Source organism: Prionailurus viverrinus, chromosome B1 (assembly GCF_022837055.1).
Source record: "Prionailurus viverrinus isolate Anna chromosome B1, UM_Priviv_1.0, whole genome shotgun sequence".
In the NCBI taxonomy this organism is placed as follows: domain Eukaryota; kingdom Metazoa; phylum Chordata; class Mammalia; order Carnivora; family Felidae; genus Prionailurus; species Prionailurus viverrinus.
Window position 1 is genome coordinate 50,548,275 of NC_062564.1, and position 25,226 is coordinate 50,573,500.

At 50.0% G+C, this 25,226-nt stretch overlaps 1 protein-coding gene across 2 annotated transcripts in view; it reads right to left on the minus strand.

Moving 5' to 3' along the window:
• Positions 1-5,507: 5,507 nt before the first annotated feature.
• The window catches only part of KIF13B (kinesin family member 13B), a 203,584-nt gene continuing 183,865 nt past the window's right edge, over positions 5,508-25,226 (minus strand). For both annotated transcript variants that reach the window (XM_047854895.1, XM_047854894.1), the window contains exons 38-40: positions 16,925-16,987; positions 12,355-13,357; positions 5,508-10,220 (exon numbers count right to left, since the gene is read on the minus strand). In XM_047854895.1, coding sequence (XP_047710851.1) covers positions 9,931-10,220; positions 12,355-13,357; positions 16,925-16,987 — 1,356 coding nt within the window. In that variant the 3' untranslated portion in view covers positions 5,508-9,930. The remainder of the gene's footprint in view (positions 10,221-12,354; positions 13,358-16,924; positions 16,988-25,226) is intronic.

Sequence of the window (25,226 nt, forward strand, 5' to 3'; positions counted from 1 at the left end):
CCAGGCTGCAAGGTGGGACATTACCCCTGCCAGATGAGACCAAGAACATCATAGTTGCCTCCCCTGGAAGAGCCCACAGCCTTCTCTGATTCCCCATGGGCTCCCCTCCCTCCCTTCCACGGCCATAGTCACCAGTAGGTATGCAGTACCTTCCAAGGATACATTTCTAGTTCTGTTTTTTAAGTGCCTAAGCAAGTTACAGACCTCTGGAACCTGCCGGAGAGTCGGCCTGTGCCCTGCCCCCTCCTCTTCCCCTCCCTACACTTAGCCCTCAGGGGCAGGTGCAGAGAGCTGCCCCTCTGCAGGGCCCCCAGCATTCTGCTGGCAGAACAACTACAAGGGCAAGCTCGTGGGCAGGGCAGCATTGGCACTGCCCCGTCAGGCTGGCTCCGTCACTCTGTCCTGCGCTGCTTTTTAAGGGTGTCTCTGTCAATGGGGTTACGGTCTCGGTTCGTAGAGAATGTTAAGGAGCCTGCTTAGCAAGATCTACAGCTGTCGAGTGGGGAGATCGGGGAGAGCAAGACCGCCTCAGCGCAGAATTCGGTCTGTCTTTGTCCGCAGCTGGAAAGTGCATCCAGACCCAAGAGGGCAAAGAGTCAGATAATCATGGTTTAAAACACAATGATTCATTTGCCATCATTAATCACTGGAACCCTGGCTGCCTCTTCTTGTCCTCTCCCTAGATTTGAGGGATCAGGGTGTCTGCTCACAAGGGCTCAGAAAGGCCATCGTCGCTGGGGGTGAAGCAAGATCACAAGTGTGTCTTTGAAAATGAGTGTGAGATTATCTGCTTCTTTTTTAAAGTTATTTAAGTCTGACCTAAATTTGGGGCCTTTATTATGTGGTGGGTGTACGACGGATTATTTTGTGACTGCACTCTGTTCACGTCACGGCACTAAGCAGCGCTCAGATGATTTGTTGGTGCATTAGAACGTTTTGCAAAACAGACAAATCCATACCAGGCACTTTATTTTCATTAATAATCCAGCGTTTTTGTTCAATGTCATAACCCAAATGGTGGGCATTCACATTTAACAGGTATGGGCAAATTTGCCAGAGGAATTCTTTGGATTGGGAGAGAGAAGGGAGGCGGGTTGATGAAAGTGGTCAGACGGGAGAATATTGAATCCGTGGTGGTAATGGAAGGGAGGCTTCTCTGGAGCGCGTCACCCCAACCCGGATCCGGGCAGTGCGCTGTTGCTCTGTTCTCCAGTTGCTCGTGTTTACGGGTTCTACGAGTGCTTGTCTGTTGTCCCACTGAGCGTGCGCGGGAGCACTGCAGAGCAGGGGACAGCAGTGCAGCGAGCGGCACCACAGCCCCCCTTTCTTCTCAGTTACTTGGACCCGAACACCCCGGCGCACAGAGTGCGGGGGGACTGTTTTCTGTTGCAGAACCGTGTGCAGCTGTGTCTCCCTGTTTGCTGCGGGGGTGGGAACTAGCTGGCGCAGGTTGGAAAGTGGAAAGTGAGGTTGACAGTCGTAATCCGATCAGATACCATGGACCAGATGCCTTGGGACTGCCTGAAAGTCTTTAGCGTCCACCAAATACTCGAGTATCTGCGACGGGCTGTGTGGGGTCCCTGCCAGATGGCTTTGGGGCAGAGTGCCCTTCCCTGCCTTGGCCGTCGTGTGTCTTAGTCTCTGTGTTTCCCTTTGGCGTCTCCTGGTCTCTGTCCCCCATCCTGTGCACCATGTGTCCCTGAGGGGAGTCGCACCTGTGTCTGAGTCTGCTGTAAGGTGTTCAGTCTACCTCAAGGGGTCATCATGGTCAACTCTGTCCCATAGCAATCCTTCTGACATCGCCACACACACTGGAATGTATATCTGCCCCTGGCCCTGGCCCTGCCTTCCCTGTCAGTAACCTCCTGACCCCATCTTTCCTATAATCACCACAAACTCCTAGTGCAAATTGGATGCTGCTTTAAATGTGAAAACAATTGTTCAAAAGCTATAAAACCTGAATGAAAGCTAAAGCTGAATTTATAAGCCTTGTTGCATATGAGCCAAAAGTGCAAAAAGCTCTATATAATGAACTAACCTGCCACTCGTATAAATATAAATATATATAAATATATTAAAATCAGACTGTTCTACAAAATTGTGTATTTGTATTTTTGTGTACGTACAATTTTCTGCTAAGCAGAAGGAGGATGTAGTATAGGATGCTGTGAGAAGAGATTTGGTTTAATCCTATTTCTTTGTTACTTATTTTTGTTAACATCAGATGCCTGTCTGTCTTCTCTGTGTATGACACTGTTTGGAAAGCTGCAGTATCTCTCTTCCTTAGGTCCAGAGTCCGTTAGAGAATGAAATCTGGGGTTTAGAGAGTTGTCCAGGTCACCAAACACGGACAAGCAGAGACACAGCTTGGCCGTCTACTGCCCAGGAGCTGTTCGTGGTTCTGAGGCAGCAGCGAGGCAGGGCACAAGCCTCTGGGAAGCAGAATCCCACTTCTAGAAGGCAAGTTCCAAAACACAAGATTGTAACAGGTCTCTCTCAACAGAAGACTCTCCACCGGGCCCATCAGGAGGGGATGCAGGGCCTCTCTGAGTGGAGGAACGGGACCTCTTATTTCTGGGCCAGAAGTTTGCCCAGAAGGTAGCAGGGGGCTCTGCCTGGCTGTAGTGCCCAGCTCACTAGCCGTCCCTGGCCTCTGTGTCCCTCTTCTGAGTAGTCGCTGCCTTTTCTCAGATCAGGTTACCAAAATGCCTCCCCTCTGCTGAGCTGCTGGCGCTTCATCACCCAGACCTCCAGCCCCAGTTCCCTGGAGCATCTCAGAACCCACTTTCCCGGTGCTAACACACAAGAGGGGGGTAAAGTGGCTGCCAGTAACGGCCAGAAACCAACTATCTGGAGGCCAGGCTGGAAGACAAGCTCCGCGCACCCAGGGCAGTCGGCCCATCCACTGGGAAGGCTTCCGGCAGCCCTGGGCCCGGGCCCCGCCCCCCACCCACCTCTCAGCCCCACGCAGTCCCTCGTGGCCTGAACCTTCTCTAGGGAGAGCGATACTGCACCTTCACCTGTGGGACTCATATTTATAACAATGTGTAATGACTGTAGCAAAAAGCCCTTGTTTCTAGATGTAAATGGTCAAAGAAACAAGTGCTCTATTGTATTGATTAAAATAGTTCAAATGAGTCCTGTATCATTGTATCTCCTATTCTGGATTAGTGCCTTTTGGACAGTAGACTGTTCTGTAATTAAAATGTAGTATACTGCTTTTTTGTACAGTTTTGTTTTAATAAAACTTTTTTTTAATTTGTGTTTATTTTAGTATTGTACCTATTAGAGAATAAAATGTATAACTGAACAAAGCCTGGCCGGGATTTCTTTGGGGGGGAAGAACGATCATTTGGGAAGCTCCCCAACACTAACGGGTGGCAGCCTTCCATTTTGGACATCAGTCCCTTTGTGCTTTAAAAAGCAGTTGGCACGCCCAGAGGCCCAGGACACCTGGAAAGGGTTGAGGTGACAGACACTATGCGGTGGGGCAGGAATGCCTTCTGCTCTGGAAATCCCCTGAACCCGCCCACCTCCTCCATGGGGCTCTCCTACCCCAGGAGAGGCCACACCTTCCCCTCGCTCCCTTGCCCTGGCTGGGGGGGCAACCTCACATCGACCCCAGCCCCCTCCCTCCCTTCCCTCTGTCTTCCCACATCTCAGCGCCTCTGGGGTCCTAGCAGCTTGTCCACGCTGACAAGCTCCACACACTTTCCCTCTCGGGCTCCAGGCCACGTCCCAAGCACCTGATTTTCTCAAAGAGCCGTCTTTCCGTTTGCAGTGAAAAATGAAAAGAAGCAAAGCTGAAGCTTCATTGTTTTTCCTTAAAGACATTGGTTTCCTTAAACCCTATGGTTGGGGGCAGATTCTTACCCAGGACTCAAGGACAGAGTGCCCAAGCCCCCCTGTCCCCCCACTCATCCCACAGCCTAGGATTGACTTGTTTTACCCCTCCTCAGAGAAAACCTAAGAAATAAATGGTTTCCTCTTACAGACTTAGGAAGGGCTAGGCAAAATTTTAAGTTGCCCCAAACCCTAAGTCCCCAAGTGGAGGTGAGCAGGGGATGGGGGAGGGGATGCTGAGGACATTGTCTCCTCACGCTCCTCCTCTGGGCCAAAGCCTGCAAAGGAGTCCTGCAAACGCACCAGCCTAGAAGGAACATCCTCAACCGCTAAAATCCTCCAGGGCCCCTCCCGCGAGCACCGTGCGCTCCGATCCGTGGGGACTGGTCGGGATTGCCCATCCGCGCTGTTCGCTACACAAGGCCTGGTGCGGAAGAAGCACACAAATGTTCACCGAGTGACTCAGCGAGAGGACTAAACGTGACACAACCACTAGAGCTCGTTTTGGGGTCTGAGCGACCGTAACAACCCCATAGCCTCATGCTGTGGGAGTTCTCATGAGCTGCAGGAAAGTAGCAGCTTGGAAAATTGAGATTCATCCTAGGAGCTAGATCAATTCTACATTCAGACTTGCCTCAGAACAGGGCAGCTCCTGGCTGCCAAATTTCTGTCATAATTTGGCAGTACTTATCTCAGAGAACAACCCAGAGAACTTAGGAATATAAACCAGCCCTGCAAAGATGTGCCCTGACTGGTTGGTGGCCACCTCCAGTTGGCCTTCCACCTGCAAGGACATGATCCATCAGAGGAGAGCCAAGTGATTTACTGATGCAGGGCCGCTGGGGAGCCCATTTGCCTGTGAAAACAGCACACCCAGCAGCCTTGCCCCTGCCTGGTGCTGGGCTCCCTGCAGGCAATCTCAGGAGACCTGGTCACCTCCCCAGGGAAGAGGGGCTGGGCCCAGCACCCCTAGTGCCCTTGCGAACCGTGCTGGGCCCCGGCCGGGAGCGACGTCCTGAGGATGCTGGCCTCATGGGTACGAGCAGGAACCAACAAATAACACTGGGTTCCAAGCCTGCAGGGTGTGACCCAGCCCTGCCAGCGTCCACAAGCATCATCTCCTCCCCCAAATGCCTGTTGCAGAACCTTCAACGGTCAAGCTGCTTGTGCAGCAGCGCAAGGAAGTCCTCAGCTCGCAGGTGTGGGGCCAATCACGTAGATCAAGGCGGACAGTGGAGCCGTTGCCTGAGAACTGGGACATCCTGCTCCAGAGAAGAGGACTGTCCCCCCCCACCACCAACCTCCTCCAGACCAGCTGTCTCCCAGTTAGCCCAGAAGCTCCAGTTACCCTAGTTCTAAGGCCATCAGAAAGTTTCTATTGGCTCTTGGCTCCTGTAAGAGGGTCTCGACCAAGGGGAGTTAAGACTTGGCCACGGAACCCGTGGGGCCTGCCCGGTTCTTTAGTCCAAACCACAAGGGGTGCAGGGTTCTGGAGATGTGCACTCAGAGACCTGCGGCTTCCCTGAACCTCCCCGTCCTAGTCTCAGTCTTGAAGAGTCTTGGACCCAGGCCACCCCTTGCCCCATGGGACAGCCTGGAATGAGCTCAAACACCCCTGCCTCGGGGGTGGGGGGAGGGGAAAGCAAGGAGACCAGCCTTGGACATAAGCATGAAATCATCTGATTTTATTTAGAGGCTGCTGGTCATACGACGGAAAGGCATATATGGTACAAAAGTACAGACCTTTAGTTCATTATATAATACAAATCATTAAGTCTTTACAATTCATTACAGAGTCTTTGGATTTTTTAAACTCCCACTTCATGTGCAGCAAATCAATATAGTCGCCCAATCAAAATCATTTCTTTATACGTGAACCTGTCGTATTTACAGAACTCCACACGTGGAGAAGACCCTCCAAGACCCCCACAAAATTAGTGTCAGCAGCCTGGCTGAAGGCACAATGGACTTCTCTGAGAGAAAGACATGTGTGGGGACGGTTGAGCCAGTGTTTTAGGCTGCAAGACAGGCTGCACCCACCATCCCCAGGGTAAAAAGGCACGACAGACAGGTGGCTGCCTTCTCAGGCACTCCCTGTCCCAGACGCAGGCCTACAAGGCCAACCTGCTTTCAAGCAAGTGGAGCTAATCTCAGCCAGGAAAATAACTACCCTTGAACTTCTTGTGGGTTTCACATACAGGGAACGTTAAGCCAAGATGAAAAAACATAAGGAAGTAATGAGGGATTTAAACACCGTTTAAGCCTTTCAAACTCTTCAAGGGTCCCATTCACAGCTCAATGGAAGCTCAAATCTCTCACTAAATGCACAAGGCCCTTCGTGGCTGACCCCAGCCACATGCACTGGCCGTGCTCTCTCACTCTCCTGTGCCCTCTGGCCAGGCTGGGATTTTGGACGGCTGCCCCCTATGGCCAACCCCCCCCCCACCCCGCCCCACCGCCACTGCAGTGCCCTGGGGGTGACGGCCAGTGGAGATTGTACATGTGCAGAAAGGGAGGCAGAAGCCCAGGAGGATCCCCCGCCTGGCCTCTGACACATCCTGGTGCTGCCTGGGGCCGGCCCCAGCATCCAGGTGGCCCATCCCCTCCTGCTGTCACACCCAATCCCAGAGCCTGGGACCTGCTGGAACCACATCTCAAATCTTAGTGCTGACACTTCATTTAAAACCAGGCCTATTAGTAAGGTGAGAACAGAAGGTGGGTGCGATGGAGCCCCTCCCTCCACCTCCCACGGCCATGCCCCCGGCAAGACCGCACCTTTGGCCCAATAAACGCTGGGCCATAGGGACTGCCTGGGCTATGGCTTTAGTGAGCACGTCTTCCGCACGCCACTGCTTTTCTAGTAACAGGTTAACATGAGTTTGCACCGAGGAGCGAGAGGGAAGGCCGCAGACCAGAGCAGGGAGGCCTCCCTCAGACTCGCACTGCTTATCCCCTGGAGGAGGAGGGCTGCCCCGAGCTGCCCAGGAAGACAGCGGACTGCAACGGAGTGACGCCTGCACCCTGCTTAACCCAGTGACACCCAGACCTTGAAGGGACGCGCCAGTTGTGAAGAAGATAGGGAGGGTTGGGACTGCAAACCCTATGACGAGCCACACAGGCCTCGTGGCTCTCAAGGTGCCTGTGGGGCCAGAGCTGAGTCAGGACAGCCAGACTAGCCTCTCCCGGTCCCGGGGCAGGCCCACTGTTGACTCTCCAGCCACAGTGGCAGCTCGCCAACGACACCAGTGGGACAGACGTCTCCTCTCTCACACCCTGCAGGGCGGGGCCCAAAACGTGCTCCAAAGCAGGCGAGAGCTGCATACCAGACAGCAGCCACAGTAATGCCTTCCTCCCGAGACCAATGACGGCCCTCCCACCCCATTGGCAGCCAGGCTGTCCCGGCAGGCCCTCTGCTCAACTGCTCACACTGTTAGCTGCTTCCGCACAAGACCCAGGGGAAGCCACGGCTGGGGCAACGCTGCTCCCCTGGGAGGCAGACCTGCAAGGAACGGGGATGGGTGGTGGGGAATCTCAGGCAGAGGAAACTGGTAATGTTGGAATAGCAGGCCCAGGGGACGGAGGGAGGCCATGCTGGCTGCAGAGGGGACCTTGGGAGAAAGAGAAGGTGGTCCCGAAACCTCCTTACACCCCAGGCTGGTCTCTTCCACGGCTCCTGCAAGCTCCAGCTGATATGACCCCGCTCAGGTCCATAATTCCACTGCAGTCCACTCCATGTCAACCAAACCAAGTGACAGAGACAGAGCATGACACCCATCTCCCGACTGGCCTTCCCGACACAGTTCTGCGGAAGGCTGCTGAAGGCACGCGCAGGCCTGGGCTCCGGCAAGTACTTTGCCAGGTAAATAAGGATCATAAACGGCCAAATGACCTTCCATTTGTTTTCCCCAGTGAGCTGGGCGTGCGACGTCTGCCCACAGGCAGGTCGTCAGAGGCTGTGAGAGCATCGCTGCTCCCCTCAGAGGAAGGGGTGGTGCCAGTTCGTTCATCAACGGACCACACTGATGCTGGTGTCCGCAGAGAAAAGTCCTACCTGAACACAGATTTGTGGAGGACTTCTGTGCTGGGAAGGAGGTTAGGCAGAAACTGAACATTTGCTGAGATAAAGCTACACGAGGGGTGTGCCCTTCAGCTCCGGGCCTGTCCTCCTGTGGCAGCTCGAGTCACGGGGGCCCAGCCCAGTGAGGAGTGAGGACTGAGGCACACGGGGTGGGCGGGAGCGGCAGCTCTCACCTGGCACACAACTGGCTGTTAGGAAGCCAGGCCCCAAAGCGGTGGGCGGGCGGGCGGCGCCACGTGTAATTAATGGAAGCTAATTAATCCCGGGCTCCTCCCCAACGGGGATTCGGGCCTGCGGCAGCTGCAAACCCTCAGGTACCCGTGGGCCCCACACAGCCCCACTCTGGGGCAGGGAACCTGACATGACTTCTCCGTAGGGGCTTCAAATCCCTACGGAACAGAGATTTTTCAAAAAGGGCTTCCTGGGCATCGTTTCTAAGAGTCTAAATGTGAGAACTAAAAACAGGCCTCCCAGTGCCGTGCACAAATCCTGACCCGGGGTTTGTCCCCGGGCTGCCAGGGTGTCCCCTAGGCTCCTGCTCCCTTGTGAGGACATACATGGCAGGTAGCTGAATGCTGGGCACTAGGTCCCTGGGCTACTCCCGTGGAAAATTCCAGAAGCACTAGCTCACCCATGGAGGTTCCATCCCACCTGGCACTCCCCACCGGAGCCACACGCCACCCCCTGGTCCCAGAGGCACCAGCCTTCTTCTCACTTCTGCAGACTCCGTTCCAACTCCCAACCAGCCTGGCGGGGAAGGGTTCCAGGAAGTGTCCTGCAAGAGCTGGGCAATGCTCGTGGAGGGTCTCCTGCTGTCCAGGTCTGGACTGGTAGGGACAGTGGGGAGCTCTCCTTGCACAGGCCCACCTGCTAGGCCACAGCCCCCCAGCCTTAGGGAGTCATCAGGGTATAGAACTGCCAAGAAGTTAAACTGGTCTCAGGCCCTTCCAAGAAACCAAAATTGCACCAAATAGGGTCGTGACACCTCTGCTGACTTTGCCATTGCAGACGCACCATAACATAATCCTCCAAGTTTTTGCTCTCTTGGAGTAAGGCCACTTGTGCGTCTGTGTCAATGATAACGTAAGGAGGGGCATCACCCTCTGTCCCCCTGGGAACCCCTGCCAGAGGCAGGAGGCTGGCAGCTGCTGAGCAGCCTCAGAGGCTGGTGATGTGCAAGGCAGGCCCGGGGCACTCATGTCTGGGCAGATGATTGTGGCTCGCGAAAGATTTCGGATTTTGAAAAAATAAATATAAATAAATATATTCCAAGCACTCTGTTAAGGGAACAAATGGCGAAGAGAAAACGCTTTCCAGGTATAATGACACTAACATGCCCACAAAGAAACCGCTACGAAACCCTGCGGAAAGGAGGAGGGAAAGGTGGGAGGGTCAGGCCCAGTGCCCGTTGCTGTGGCGCCCAGGACCTTGTGCCAAAAGTCCCACCAGAGGCACTTGTGGGAGTCTGTTACTTGGTGTTGGGTCTCTGGGGGGCCAGAGGATGCAGTGAGCCTGGGGAGCAAGCCAGAACCACGGCGGGTCGGCTGGGGCGCTGGCCCTGGAGGCAGAGGGAGGATGCCCTGCCTCTGGGAAAGAAAGGCACTGGTTACGAGGTTGGTTACAAGGTTAGTGGGATCATCAGAACAGAAAAGAGGAACAACAGCCCCAGGTGGGGAAATCTCCAGGCAGGGGCCTGGCTCCCACCATCCAGGACTGCTCCAGGCTCCTAGAACCTTCAACCCCTCTGCCTTGTGGAGATGCCTCTTCTCTGAGCAGAGGAAGAAATGAAGCTTCCAGAGTCCCAGGAGGAGCAGGGAAAGGTCACGAGCCCTGTGTTGTGCAAAAAGAGTTCACTGCCCTGCTCCCCAGGGAAGGGGGTCTGAGGTGTCACTGCCCACCCCAGGGCCGTCACCGGCAAGGCTCGGGAGCCACGCCCTCCGGCAGCACTGGCCAGGGAAGCAGGCCAGCAGCCCAGGAGGACTGTGAGGGAGGAGGGCCGGGGCGCCGGCTTAGCTGGCCCAGGACTTTCGGTTCTCCGGGTTCTTATGGCTCCTGTCGGCCCTCAGCGCTGTGGTGCCCTCTGCCTTGGCCAGAGCCGCCGTCAGGGAGGCCAGGTTGGTGGCGGAGCCAGAGAGGGTGCTGCTCCTTCGGGGCTCAGGGGCGCCCTGCAGCCTGGGCCCCGCGCTGCGCCGCTGCCCTGCGCCTGTTGCTCTGCGCACCCGGCTCGGCCTCACCAGCAGCCCGTGGCCGGGGTTGCACTTGAAGTACTGCTTCCCTCCGATGGAGCCGTCATTCTTACCTGAGGGGAAAAGAGAAGAAGACACAGAGGTGGCTTCCCAGGGCCCCTCGCTCCCTGTCAAACAGATGAGGCCGAGGGCACAGGCTCCCAGAAAGCATGTGCTGGCCACCGGTGACAGGCACCCCCAGGCAGCCCAGGTGTGAGGTCGATGCGCCCGTCCTGCCATTTCCCATGGCCAGGTGCAGGCAAGTCAGCAAAGCAGAAGTGGCACAGACCCCACCCTCCTCCAGGGAAGAGACCATTTTCAACCTGGATGGAGGTGGTTGGTGGAATGATTATTTTTCCTGAATCCATTAGATGGAAACTGGCAAATTACCAAATTGTAGCTAGTCAGATGTCATGCTTAATGTGTCAAAATGGAGGAAAGGAGTTTCCTTTGTAAAAACAGATAGAAAATGCATTAAGGTGAAGAATGAGAACCCAGTGCTCAAGTGGGTAGAGAGAGAGGATACCTGAGCAAAGGGACCACCTTGACCCCGAAATGTCAGTATCTCATGGTGACAGGTTGGTGGGGAACATGATCTTTGAAGCAAAAACAATCATGAATTGTCTTCACTCGCTGCACATCCTAACCCACCCTTCTCTCTTCCCCCGACTCCAAACAGGTCCACCCTCACCACCTCCTCTCTGTCAGCAAGGACCCCTCAGTAGCACCTCTCAGCGCATCTAACAGACCATGTCCCTCACTGCGTGGCCACCGCTAATCCCTCGGCTCCCGGGGCACACCCCCCACCCCTGCCCACCAGCTCCCCACTTCCAGTCTCCCCACTGTCCTCTGCCCACTCACCCCATTTCGTTTTCTTCACAGCACTTACTACTATCAAGTGTTAATTATTTCTTCGTTTGTTTACTTGGTTATTTTCTCCCTCCCAAAATGAAAGTCCAGTGAGACCAGGGACTTTGTTTTGCTCCCCAAGGTATCCTTGGAAACCAAGACAGTGATTGCCACATGGTGGGTGCATAATTGTTGAATGAATTCATCTATTTGCTAATTCCACTTTAATTCTTGAGTCTAACTGCAGATATAAACTTCTCTCCCAATTTCCCTGCACATAATAGTAGACACTTCTTTAAAAAATGTCTGGCCTGTGCTGCATTACTCTTCTAGAACCACTTCCAACTTACAGCATTTTTCACAGCAGCCAAAAAGTGGAAACCAACTGATGAATGGATGAACAAAAGGTGGAACTTCCACAGGCTGGAATATTATTTGGCCAGAAAAAGGGATGAAGTGCTGACACAAGTTGTAACCAGATAAACCTTGGAAAATTATGCAGAATGAAAGAAGCCAGTCACAAAAGCCCAGCATATTGTAGGATCCCCTTTATGTGAAAGTCCAGATTAGGACATTGCATATAAATTTAGAGAGATGAAAAACTGATTATTGGTTGGTTAGCTAGGACTTAGGGAGGGAGAGGGCCTTCAAAACAGACATGTGGCTTCTTTTTAGGTTGATGAACCTGTTCTAAGATTAGACTATGGTAGTGATTGCACAACTCTGTAAATCTACTCAGAACCATTAAATTAATTGTACACTTTTAACAGGTAGACTTTACAATATGTGAATTGGTGTCAGAGTAAAGCTGTTTTAATAAAAAGAAATATCTAAAGGACAAAGTATTTCCTTAAGTAGTGGCCCTGGTTTTTCAGAAAATGGTGATCTATTTGCTTTTAAGGTGTGCCATTCTGTAATGAGACATAAGAGATCACCTCTTCTGTTCTCAAGCCAAGGCATCCAGCCTGCACACAGGCATCAGTGTTTGCAACCTGAGCAGAAACAGCAGACACAGCTACTGTTACACTGTTACAGTTCAAAAGCAGATGCCTCTGTGACTTAAAAAAAAAAAAAAAAAAAAAAGGCATTTAAATTCATTACCAAATTGATAGTAGCTTTCAATCAATGTCTTAGGTTTCTGAAAAATGTCTGGAGGTTTAACAAAGAGAACACTTAGGTAACTTTCATTCCTGATTTTGAAAAGTGACCTGGAGGCTCAGGGAGGTCAAATGATGTGCCCAAAGGCACATAGCAAGTTCCCCACAGTGCTGGGACAGGGCCAGTACTCTCCCCCCAAGACCACAGTTGGCGAAATCCCCTTAGGAGCCCTGGGAACCGTCCCAAACAAGCAGCACTCACCTGAAGGTGAGTGTAACTCTACTCCGATCCACGTCCCCTCTTGAAAGTCAGTTGGCCCGATGTACCTCACAATGCCTATCTTGTTGGTGCCCACGGTGACACATTCTCCCTCTTTGAGCCACTCTGGGACTTCGCTGGCTTCTTCAGAATCTGAGGAAACCTCCAGCTTTCCCAGGGCCTGTGTCCCAGCACTGCTGTCACTCGGCCCCCGGGAGGCCGGCAGGTCCTCCTCAGCACCAGAGGGGCAGCTGGAGTCCCCACTCAGCATGCGCGAGAACGACTTCAGCTCGGAGGTTCGCACCTTCTGGATTCTGAATGGAGACGCCAGAGCAGGTGATTGAGACAGGAGGTCTGGAGGCTGTGGTTTGGAGACATCCAGCTCTAAGCTGGCGGCAGGCTTCACATGGTCCGTGGCTCTTCCGAGCTGCTTGGTGGCCAAGGAAACTTTGCCGCCGCTTTGCTGGCTGGGTGATTCCTTCTGGGGGGCAGGTGTGGGGAGATGAGTCAGTGAAGCCCTTGCTTCTTCATTCTGCTTCTCCGAGGAAACTGCTCCCCTGGCCTCGGACGCACCATTGCTGTTGCCCCAAGCATTTTGCGTTGCCGGGAGTGGCAGGGACAGAAGGCTGCGCTGACCCTCCAACCGGGCAGGAAGATCACTGTCTGCAGTGGGAGCAGCAAATGGAAATGGGAGCTCCGTGTCCGGGGTGGCCGGGCAGAGGGCAGGAGGGGGCGAGCCAGGCGTCTGGCCCCCCACTGCAGCCGCAGCATCAAGGCTAGGGACCAATGCATCGGACAGTGTCGCGGTGGAGACGCTGTGGGAAAAGTACCCACTGGAGGCCTCACTCAGGGGACTGGGCGGCCCTTCCTGAACTTCGGGGGCCTGGGTGTTGGCAGTGACGGACTGCTGGGGAGGTGCTTTCGTGGGTCTGTCACACATCTTCACGGGGGCCATCTGCACAGTCACATCAGGAGCCGCACTAATCCCCACGCTCTCTCGGTAAGCCTGAAGCAGGGAAGGGCCAAGAATAAAGGTTAAAATTCAAAGTCAGCTGCTCATTTCCAAAAGAATTCAGACAGATCTTGTGGCCAGTTGAAACATTACAGCTTTGACAGTGAAAAGAGTGCTGCCATGCACCTGGGCAGACCGGGTGCCAGTTCTGTTCCACCACTTCTGTCCGGGTGACCCCAGTTTTTTCCGCAGCACTGAGCAGCCCGCACTCTGCACTATGCTGAGCACCAAGCAAACAGTCACCCACCTGCTCGCTGCCTGAGATAGAGTGACTTATAATAAGAAATACATATTTGGCCTTCATCCTGTTTCTGCCACAGAGCTCTGGAACCCTTGGAGTTTCCTAAGTGGTAAGAGTGATAAAGGCATTTTGATATTCCTAACCAGCCCCTTCCAACAACATCTGAGTTCATGTTAATGCGCTGACTCTGGGCCTGCACCTAAGGATGGGGGCTGGTTGCCAGGGCAACCCACCTTGTGATTTGAGCTTCAGCCCCACAGCCAACTCCAAGGAGGGAAGAGGGGCTAAAGGTGAGCTAATCACTAATTGCCAATGACTTAATCAATCATGCCTATGTAATAAAGCCTCCACAAAAACCGAAAGGGACAGGCTCCTGGGAGCTGCTGGTTTGGTGAACACATGGAGGTATGGGGAGAGTGTTGCACACAGGGAGGGCGTTGAAAGTCCATGCCTTCTCCCCACACCTGGCCCTATGCACCTCTTCCACGTGGCTGTTCCCCAGTGGTATCCCTTGTAATAAACTGGTGATCTAGTAAGTAAAATGTTTCTCTTGAGTTGTGCGAACCATTCTGACAAACTAATCAAACCCAAGTGGAGATTCATTGGAACCCCTTATCTACAGCTGGTTGATCAGAAGCACAGATGACCGACCACCTGGACTTGGGACTGATACTCAAAGCAGGGACATTCTTGTGGGCCTGAGCCCTTAACCCATGGGCTTTGATGCCATCTCCAGGGAAGACGGTGTCAGAATTAAGTTGAACACTCAGCTGCTGTGGGACAAGGGCTTGGTGGTGGGAAAGAAGACTACTCGACGGCCATGTAGTAGGGTCAGTGAGGCATGGCAAGGTCCTTACCACAGGGTGCAGCACACAATAGGTGCAGATTAAATCTCGATTCCCTCCCTACCCACCAGCATCCCCAGTCTCCCGGCACTCAGGCTAAGCACCCTGCTCTGATGGAAACAGATCCTCCTGCCCACCACCAACTTCACGAGGGACTGAGAAAATCACTAGAAGCCAGAAGAATACTTTCTCCTGCAAAGTTGAAATGAGGATCTCAGTGAAGGGTGTGGATGTGCCTCAACACAGCTTCGCCAGTGCTGCCAGGAATGACCCTCGGGCCTGGTGGCTAGCTTGTGGCTCCTGGCTGGGAGTCAGGTGGAAGAAGAGGAGACAGGCTGCCTGCAGGCTGGTCCCATGTCATGGTTCGGGGGCCCTCTGGTCCAGGGAGATGCAGGCCAGGCAGTAACCTCCCCTGCAGTGAAGGGGGGCTGAGAGTGGAAGGAGCCGCAGAGGCTGGCTTCCCCATCTCGTATGACTTGTCTGCCTCACTCTGACAGAGACACACAAAGCCCACCCCCTGGGCAATGACGACAGCCACTGCTCGTCCACATTCTACTGGTTCTGAGGTGCCCCTAGGGTGCTCTTTCGGTGATAACTGAAGCCATTTGAAGAAGTTAGCAGATTATCTCTCTATTCCTGATTCACAATGACAGGGGTAAGAGAGAAGGCAGGAACAGGGAATGGGGTTGGTGCTCTGGAGAAGGATGCTGTTCAGAAAAAGAAATATGTTTTCCAATATTTACGGAAAGATTATTTATATTACAGGAATGGCCATTTTCCATTTGAAATACAGGATTTATTTGAACTGGGAAACAGCTGAGATCTATAAGTCTCTTACAGTTACTTGGCTTAACTCAGCAGTCTGATAAATCATGCATTTTCACGTGAATTGTCATTTATATTCCTGTCTCCAGAGGCCCTCCTTTCCCCACAAGGCACACTTTCAGGGTACGAAATTAACGGCACCTCTTGAGATTAACAGCCCATTTTTGTGATGGATCTCCAGGCTGCAAAATTTACTAAATCCAATAGATCAATAACTGTCACCAACATAAATACTCTAAAAGATTAGGCAATCCTTCAATCATTTTTCTTTTGCAACTTGTACATGTTTTATTTATCCTTTTCTATTTTATTTTTAATACCACTGACCAGGCAGGGAAGAATATACAAACAAAACTACCAGAGTCTAGAATCTGAACAGGAACTGTGGTTCTGAAATAGTACATGTTCCCTATTCTCCGATGGTAACACTGCATCGTTGCCACACGGACAGCTATCTGCAAATGGCCAACTCAGTCCTGTCCTGAGGAGGTGACAGTCCAGTGACAGTGGCTTGGATTTCCCTGGTCATTATCCCATTTGCCTCCACATGAATCCTTCGATGTAGGCCGGCAAGTACTACCATATGCATTTTACAACATGGCCCAGAGAGGTTAAAGGATTTATCTAAAGTCTCCAGTAAGTGACAACCAGGGATCAGAGGTCAGATCCACAGTGACAAAAGGGACCAAAGGTGGCAGAAGGCAAGCGCTGATTGCTTGGTTCTTTCCTGCTGAGCCTGAGCACAGCCTCAGATTCCTTCCGTTACAGCACTGCAGGAAGCCGCTCCCACTTGACTGGAGTTGATATGTGAGTGGAAACCGTCTCCCCCCATCTGTGGGTTATTCCCTTACCGCTGTCACTCCCAGAGCTGCCCTGAGCCACAGAGGCTGTCACAGGTCTGGTGCCCTCACCCGTGAAAGACGTGGTCTCCCTCTGTCCCACTGGCCTTGGGATCCCAATCCTGCCTCAGCAAAATAACAAACACAACTCACAGGGGACGGGGTTGAGGGGGGTGGTGCACATGAACATCAAATATGTTCTGGATTGAAAAGGGCCTTTTTAGAAAGGAGTGAATCCGTGGAGGTCTGAGTTCTCTTTCAAATCATTTGCCCTTTTTGGCCATTGTTTTAATAAATAAAATTTTCCGATAAAGATACAGCCCTTCCTAAAAGAATGAACGCACAGTGGGAGAAAATAGATTTGCTATTCATAAGATGAGAAGTGCTGTTCATCTGTGGGAGATCATAAGAGACTATTTTCTCCCCAGTTTAGCATTAGTCTTTTCACGCTGATATCATGAATCAGAATGAAATGTAAAACTGAGAATTAAGCAAACACTCAGGATAAGGAGATTGTTCTGTTTATAGAAATCGCCTTTGCCTAGCAGTGGGCTATTAAAGCAGCAGACTACATTAGCAGTCAAGCACCTAAAAGTTTAGCAATCATATGATTAACAAGTTGAAAATAGAAAAGTAGAACAAGGAAAATATAGAGGGAGAAGACAGTGACCTATATTATAGCTAATTATCAAAACGGGAACACTAAAATGAAAAACCCATGGGTGTGGACTCAAAAATTAGAGCCTTGGGGCCACCCACCACATGTGGGGCAGCCACCAGCAAAGGCGCCACCTCCGCCCGACTAACTCACCTCCACCATTCTGGGCGTCCCCACGTCCGGGAAGGCAGACTGCACCATGATTCGGGGCACGGGCTGAGAAAACAAGTGAACAGGCAGGCGTAAGGGACCAAGAGAAGCAGAGAGATCACCACAGAAGGTTTTAATTGAACAGACGGGACAGCCCATCAGGAGGACGCACTCAACGTGAACTTTTATACCTTCAGGAATTCTAACAAGTCCCTGCCAGTTAGGCATGCCAAGGCTAGTGGCGCCACACTCCACAGGGAAGTGTAGGAAATACGGAGCACAGCGAGCACGTATACCCCAGTTGGCAACACAGGACACATGCTAAAAACCACACCATAGATGGCACACCTACACACTCACAGGCTCCCTCTCCACTCACATATGGAGCCTGTTTGTCAAGGGCTATTCTGCACATACTAGTGTTGCAGGACTCTAGAGAGAAATGGTTGGGACAGAAAAGGCTTCAGGCAGGAGGTGGGATACAAAGCAAGCCTTGATGGCCAGGGAGAAGTGGTGCCCAAGCATCGTCACAGGAGGTGAAGAGTAAGGAAGCTGGTCTGGCTAGCACACAAGTCTGGGGCATAAAACAGAGCAGGACAGACATATGGATAGAGGCTTTGGTGTCTGCAACTACCCTCATCAGGTAATGACGAAAACCACTACAGTTGCCTGAGTGGAGAAAGCAGAAGCTTGAGGAGATGGATCTGGTGGTAGAAGGCAAACTGATTGGAGAAATATTTAAAGGCTAAGGGAGATAAATTACGATGAGACTCCAGCAACAGAGCAGATATGAGGGGTAAGAGCCTGAATTAATGGGTGTCAGCAACAGCACAAGGAAGGACTCCTTATTTATGGACATGTGGTTCAAGGAATATTAAAAAAAAAAACCAAAACAGTGAAAAAATAATTAGCACCAGGATAAGGAAAACGTATGTCAAAAGAAGGAGCTGGTAACTGCAAAGGGGAAGAAATCAGATATTCCTTTAGTAGCTGCTGGGTTTACAGACGTGATTCTCTCAAAGAAACCAAGAATCCACCATTTCTGCCTTTATTCCAACAATCAACCTTTGGCCCCTTCCCAGGTCTCCCTGTTCCAATGCAAGAGTCTGGACCTTGCCTCAGAATGCTCAGCCCCAAGAGGGCTCCATCCTGGCACCACAAACAATCCCCCAGGAGGAGCCAAAATTGGGTGTCACAGTTTGTTTCCGTACAGTATGAGTGTCCTTTCTCTTCTTGGATCCAAAAGGGGAAGCAGCAAACCATGGATCTACTACCTGACCAAAACTGCCTAGACATGTAGACTTCATATCTCCCCAATTTCCTTCTGACCCCCTTCAGACCCCAGGTCCTCCCAGTTCCCAAGATGTGTCTGGGTGCCTGAGGCTTCTCTGCCATAAAGATGCTCTCTGGACAGGGATGCTGGGTGCTCATCGATTAAGTGTCTGACTTCGGCTCGGGTCACGATCTCATGGTTTGTGGGTTCAAGCCCCACGTTGGCCTCTGTGCTGACAGCTCAGAGCCTGGAGCCTGCTTTGGATTCTGTGTCTCCCTCTCTCTCTGCTCCTCTCCCACTTCTTCTCTCTCAAAAATAAATAAATGTTAAAAAAAATTTTTTTTTAAAGATGCTCTGGACAGTGTACAGGCACTAAGACTGGATGGCCAAAGTCCTGCTTCCTACTAAGGAGCCCAAACTCTTACCTGAAGAGAGAGGGGCCCACTTGGAACAAGATGGCTCACTTAGGAGGTAAACCTGAGTTCACAGCATCAAATAACAGCATTTTAGCAAAGAGTACCACGTTTTAGCAAAGGGTACTGCTGTAACCATGCTTTGCGACTGCCTTTGGGAGAAAAGAGCTAGAAGGGATTAATTCTGCTGAAGGTAAGGGGGATGGTGGTGGGATCTCAGAAAAGGCAGAGACCACAGGCACTTAAGAAACGGTGGGAGGTAAGTCTAAACACATGGAAGAACCTAGGGATAAACTAAAGGAAAGTACACTTTACCCTGCAACACTGGGGAGCCACCAGGGGCTAATGGCCAGGGAGAGCTAGCATCAGAGGTATGTTTAAGACAATGTGAGGGGCACCTCAGTGGCTCAGTCAGTTGAGCATCCAATGTCCAACTCTTGATTTTGGCTAAGGTCATGATTTCATGGTTCATGGGATCAAGCCCTGCGTTGGGGTCTGTGCTGACAGCATGAAGCCTGCTTGGGACTCTCTCTCTCCCTCTCTTTATGCCCCTTCTCCACTCATGTTCTCTCTCTCTCTCAAAATAAATAAACTTAAGAAAAAAAGAAAGAAAGAAAGAAAGAAAGAAAGAAAGAAAGAAAGAAAGAAAGAAAGACAGACAATGTGAGTGGAAGAGAATGAAGGAGAATATCCTGGTAGGGGAAAGGCAGCTGCACGTGATGAGGGCCTCAACCACAAGACCTTCCAGCCTTTCCTTGGATTCCTGGACCAGGAAAGCCTCTCCCCTCAACTCGCACAACACATCACTCCCCCATCCCTCACAGCACCTAGCCAGTTCTCTCTCACAGGAATCTCCATTTCTCCACTCTGCTGTCAACTCAGTAGACAGTGATACTCGAGTTATTTCCAAGCAAGTATCCTCCACCCTGCTTTACAGTCTTCAAATACAGGGGCTACTGTCTTTATTTTTATATTTACTTCCTCCCATAGTATCTGAAGTTACCCCTGGTACCCAGGGCCCAATGTCATGGCTATAGGCTACTAAGCTGAGACCTCACATCTTCCTCTCACAAGCTTCCTGTCATAGTCAGTCACCCCCATTGGCCATTTCATCAAGAAACACATCTGCTTCATAAACAGGCCCACCCCAACTCCACCAGTCAGATGACAGGGGTGCGGAGCAGGACACTGGACACACAAAAAATAGTGTCAAAAATAAGATGGGATCAGGTCTGAGCGGGGTCCTGAGTGTAATGTCAAGTACTTTGCACACACCTACTTCTCTGGTTCACATGCTACCCGCTCATGATGCCCGCTCCGTGAGAAGCCAGGCAGTGGTGGCTGCCAGAAAACCGACTCTGGCCAAGTAAGCGTCAGGTAGATATTTCTCCACCAGAGGACTCTGAGAGGTGCGTGCAAATGACAGTGGGGTATGGGCATACAAGCTTGGCCATGTATTCATTTTTTTGATTTTTTTTTCTTTTTGTTTTAAAGTTTATTTATTTTGAGAGAGAGAGAGTAGGGGAGGAGCAGAAACAGAAGAGGGGAGAGGGTGGGAGGAGCGGCAGAGAGAGACAGAGAGAGAGAGAGAGAGAGAGAGAGAGAGAGAGAGAGAATCCCAAGCAGGCTCCACACTGTCAGAGTGAATCCCAATGTGGGGCACAAACCCATGAACCGTGATATCATGACCTGAGCCAAAACCAAGAGTCAGACACTTAACCGACTGAGGCACCCATAACTGTTACTAAAACTAGATGATGAGCACACAGGGGTTCACTGTGGTATCCTCTCTACTTTTAGGTATTTCAAATGTTTCCATAAGGCTGTCCTACATGAAGGAGATAACTGGGACTCTGATTCAATGTCCAAATTCAGTTCAACAAAGATTCAGGTATTGGCACAAAAACAGACACATAGACCAATGGAATAGGATAGAGAACCCAGAATAGGACCCACAAATGTATGGCCAACTAATCTTTGACAAAGCAGAAAAGAGTATCCAATGGAAAACAGTCTCTTTAACAAATGGTACTGGGAGAACTGGACAGCAACATGCACAAGAATGAAACTAGACCACTTTCTTACACCATACACAAAAATGAACTCAAAATGGATGAAGGACCTGACTGTGAGACAGGAAACCATCAAAACCCTAGAGGAGAAAGCAGGAAAAAACCTCTTTGACCTCAGCCACAGCAATTTCTTACTCAACACATCTCCAAAGGCAAGGGAATTAAAAGCAAAAAATGAACTATTGGGACCTCATCAAGATAAAAAGCTTCTGCAGTGCAAAGGAAACAACCAACAAAACTAAAAGGCAATCGACAGAATGGGAAAAAAGATTTGCAAATGACATACCGGATAAAGCGCTAGTATCCAAAATCTATAAAGAACTCACCAAACTCCACACCCAAAAAACAAATAATCCAGTGAAGAAATGGGCAGACGACATGAATAGACACTTTTCCAAAGAAGACATCCAGATGGTCAACAGACACGTGAAAAGTTGCTCAATGTCACTCCTCATCAGGGAAATACAAATCAAAACTATACTGAGATACTACCTCACACCAGTCAGAGTGGCTAAAATGAACAAATCAGGAAACTATAGATGCTGGAGAGGATGTGGAGAAACAGGAACCCTCTTGCACTGTTGGTGGGAATGCAAACTGATGCAGCTGCTCTGGAAAACAGTGTAGGGGTTCCTCAAAAAATTAAAAATAGACCTACCCTATGACCCAGCAATAGCACTGCTAGGGATTTACCCAAGGGCTACAGGAGTGCTGATGCATAGGGGCACTTGTACCCCAATGTTTATAGCAGCACTTTCAACAATAGCCAAATTATGGAAAGAGCCTAAATGTCCATCAACTGACGAATGGATAAAGAAGATGTGGTTTATATATACAATGGAATACTACTTGGCAATGAGAAAGAATGAAATCTGGCCATTTGCAGTAACATGGATAGAACTGGAGGGTATTATGCTAAGTGAAATAAGTCAGTCAAAGAAAGATACCCTATGTTTTCACTCATATGTGGATCTTGAGAAACTTAAGACCATGGGGGAGGAGAAGGGGAAAAAGAAGTTACAGAGAGGGAGGGAGGCAAACCATAAGAGACTCTTAAATACAGAGAACAAACTGAGGGTTGATGGGGGGTAGGGGAGAAGGGAATGTGGGTGATGGGCACTGAGGAGGGCACCTGTTGGGATGAGCACTGGGTGTTGTATGGAAACCAATTTGACAATAAATTATATCAAAAAAAAAAAAAAAAAAAAAAAAAAAGACCTGAGCTGAGATCAAGAGTCGGTTGCTTAACCACCTGAGCCACCCAGGTGCCCCTCTATTATTTTTAATTAGCTTGAGGTTAAAAATAAGAAATTAAGGGGTGCCTGGGTGGCTCAGTTGGTTAAGCATCTGACTTCGGCTCAGGTCATGATCTCACGGTCTGTGAGTTCGAGCCCCGTGTCGGGCTCTGTGCTGACAGCTCAGAGCCTGGAGCCTGCTTCCGATTCTGAGTCTCCCTCTCTCTCTCTGACCCTCCCCCGTTCATGCTCTGTGTCTCTCTGTCTCAAAAATAAATAAACATTAAAAAAAAATTTTTTTAAATAAGAAATTAAGTGGCTTGCATAAAAAAAAGTTTATTTGAGAGTGGGGGAGGGGCAGAGACAGAAGGGAGGGAGGGAAGGAGGGAGGAAGGAGGGGCAGAGAGAGAGAGAGAGAGAGAGAGAGAGAGAGAGAATATCCCCAAGCAGGCTCCACACTGTCAGAGTGAAACCTGATGTGGGGCTCAAATCCATAAATCGTGAGATCATGACCTGAGCTGAAACCAAGAGTCAGACACTTAACCGACTGAGCCACCCAGGCACCCGTAATTGTTACTGAGACAAGGTGACGAGCACACAGGGACTCACTGTAGTATCCTCTCTACTTTTATGTATTTCAAATGTTTCCATAAAGCTGTCCTACATGAAGGAGATAACTGGGACTCTGATTCAATGTCCAAATTCAGTTCAACAAACACTCAGGTCTGGGTGTGCAGGTTGCTGCAACAAGCGCTGTGAGGAACACAAAGGTCACAAAGTCACAGGCTTTGCTCTCAACAGACTGGCAAGGACATGTATGCAAATAACTGAAACATCAAGGAAAATGATAGATATTAGAATCAAAGTTTCAAACGCAGAGAAAATTCAGAGTAGAAGGAATGATAAATGAAACAGGTCTAGAATACCCTCATGAGGGCGATTTTACTTTGAGACAGGCCTTGAAGACTGAGTGGCTTTCCTGGGGCAGGAGGACACTTTCAACATGAAGAATGACATGGCAAAGGAGCTGCTCTCTGAGTCTGATCTGTTCCCTCTACTGCCACCTCTGCCCCAAGAAAAGCTACTCAATCTTCCAGGAGGTCTTGGGGAAGAGAGAATGATCTAGAGTGACCCACATCGGGCAGAGGGAAGCAGGTTAGGGTGGTGTTCAGGAGGCCTTGTGAGCTCACGGTTGATTTTCACCCACAGGAATGAGCTATTAAAGGTACTGAATGAGCAGTGATAAGAGCTACATGTAGACAAGATTAATCCTGAACCAGGGGAGATAGGAAGCTTGAAGAGATCAATCGAGAAGTTGCTTCAGTGGTTTGGTGGAGAGTCAATAAGTCAATAACTTGGATGGTAAGAGAAAAAGGAAATGGAAATTTGGAGATATGAGGGAGACTACTGAACACTTGGAAACAACCATCGGGGGAGGCTGGGGAAACAGAGTCAAAGGATGATGCCCAGAAAGGATGGATAACAGGGAGGAGGGTAAACAGTGGTATTAGCAGAATCGGTGTCTGTTTGTGTACGCGTGTACACACCTGTGCATGTGCCTATGTGTGGGGGGCAGGGGGCACCCAGCTTTCTGTATTTGGTGAGGGCCTGTGATGAATACAAGAACTTCATTAAGGATACCAAAAATATCTACAAAGTGTACTGAAATCTTAAGTGTGCCATTTGTCCTTCACACATAAGAGCTCAAATTTCCAAATGTGTATTGTTTGCATTTTAATGCTCTTTTACATATCCCTTGTGCAGGCAGTTGCCTCCTATTTCAGGAGCTCAAAACATTTCAGATCATAAGTTCATTAATCCTTACGACACATCTGGCAACTATTAATAAAAATGACTGCAAAGTATTTTGCAGCTATAAATATTAAGGAGAAGTCCCATGAGGCAAGTGAATAGAAGTGTAATTATCTACATCTCACACTACAGAAACCAAGGTTCAGAGACATTCACCTAATGGTTAAATGCATCCAGGGTACCCCATGAGTCAGTGACAGAGATGGAAAAGGACTGACTTCTCAAGCACCAGCTGAACCTGCAATCGTGCTGTCTGCTGAGCATCACTGAAACTTAACAGATGAGTAGGTTACAAGCAAGAGAACCACTTAGAAGTATTTCACGGAAAAGATGAGGGTCACTTGCCGTATCATAGCCCATCATTTTTTAACTCTGGTTTTCACATGCCACGTGAATGAAGAAAATAGGGAAGATCAACTCAGAATTTCAACTATGCATAAGACTTACTGGGAGACCCCCTTGCCTAAAAGAATATAAAGGTTTAACATCTTGGCAACACGTACAGACCCTCACCTCTCTGTGAGGCTGCACCCTCTCCTCGCTTGTTAGGCTAACTCCACACTGCACTGACTACACTGCTCTGTCAGAGCCTTCCCTGCACTCCTCTTTCTCCCTAGGCAAAGATTTTCTTCCTGGTGCGCAGCCAGTCACGTTTGTCTCAGCTAGAGCATACCTTCACCATGTCAGCCAGCCTCAGACATACACAGACTACAGCATCTACAACATCATCCTATTTGGCTTTCTGAAGGGTAGGGATTATGGCTCAATCATCTCTGTATTCCCATACAGAGGAGAATAACTCCATGTTTGTTGAATGAATACATACATAAATGAATAAATTACCTAAGTGACATGAAGAAGGCCAAACTGTACAGTTACAGACAATCTGGAAAAGATTAGACATGCTGAAATTTGGGCACAAGGGTAGGTAGAGGGGAGAAAAAATATTAAAAAAATTTCTTTTAATGTTTGTTTATTTTTGAGAGAGAGAGAGAGAGAGAGCATGAGTGGAGAGGGGCAGAGAGAGAGGGAGACACAGAATCCGAAGCAGGCTCCAGGCTCTGAGCTGTCAGCACAGAGCCCAATGCAGGGCTCAAACTCACAAATTGTGAGATCATGACCTAAGCTGAAGTCAGATGCTTAACCAACTGAGCCACCCAGGTGCCCCAGAAGAAATATTTTAAAGCAAAAAATAGACAATTTGTTCCAAAACACTGAATTTTCTGATGCAATTTTTTTCTTGTTTGAAAATGAACCTTTCCTAATAATCACCCCTTCACCCTGAACTCGATAAATTCTTAAATGTCATTTTCCAATGGATCCTACGCAAATATGATCTTCCATGTCTTTTAAGGTTTTATTTTTATTTATTGTTTTGAGAAGAGGAGAGGGACAGAGAGAGAATCTCAAGCAGGTCCTCACCCAGCACGAGGATTTATCTCATGAACCATGAGGTCATGGCCTGAGCTGAAATCAAGAGTTGGATGCTTAACCGACTGA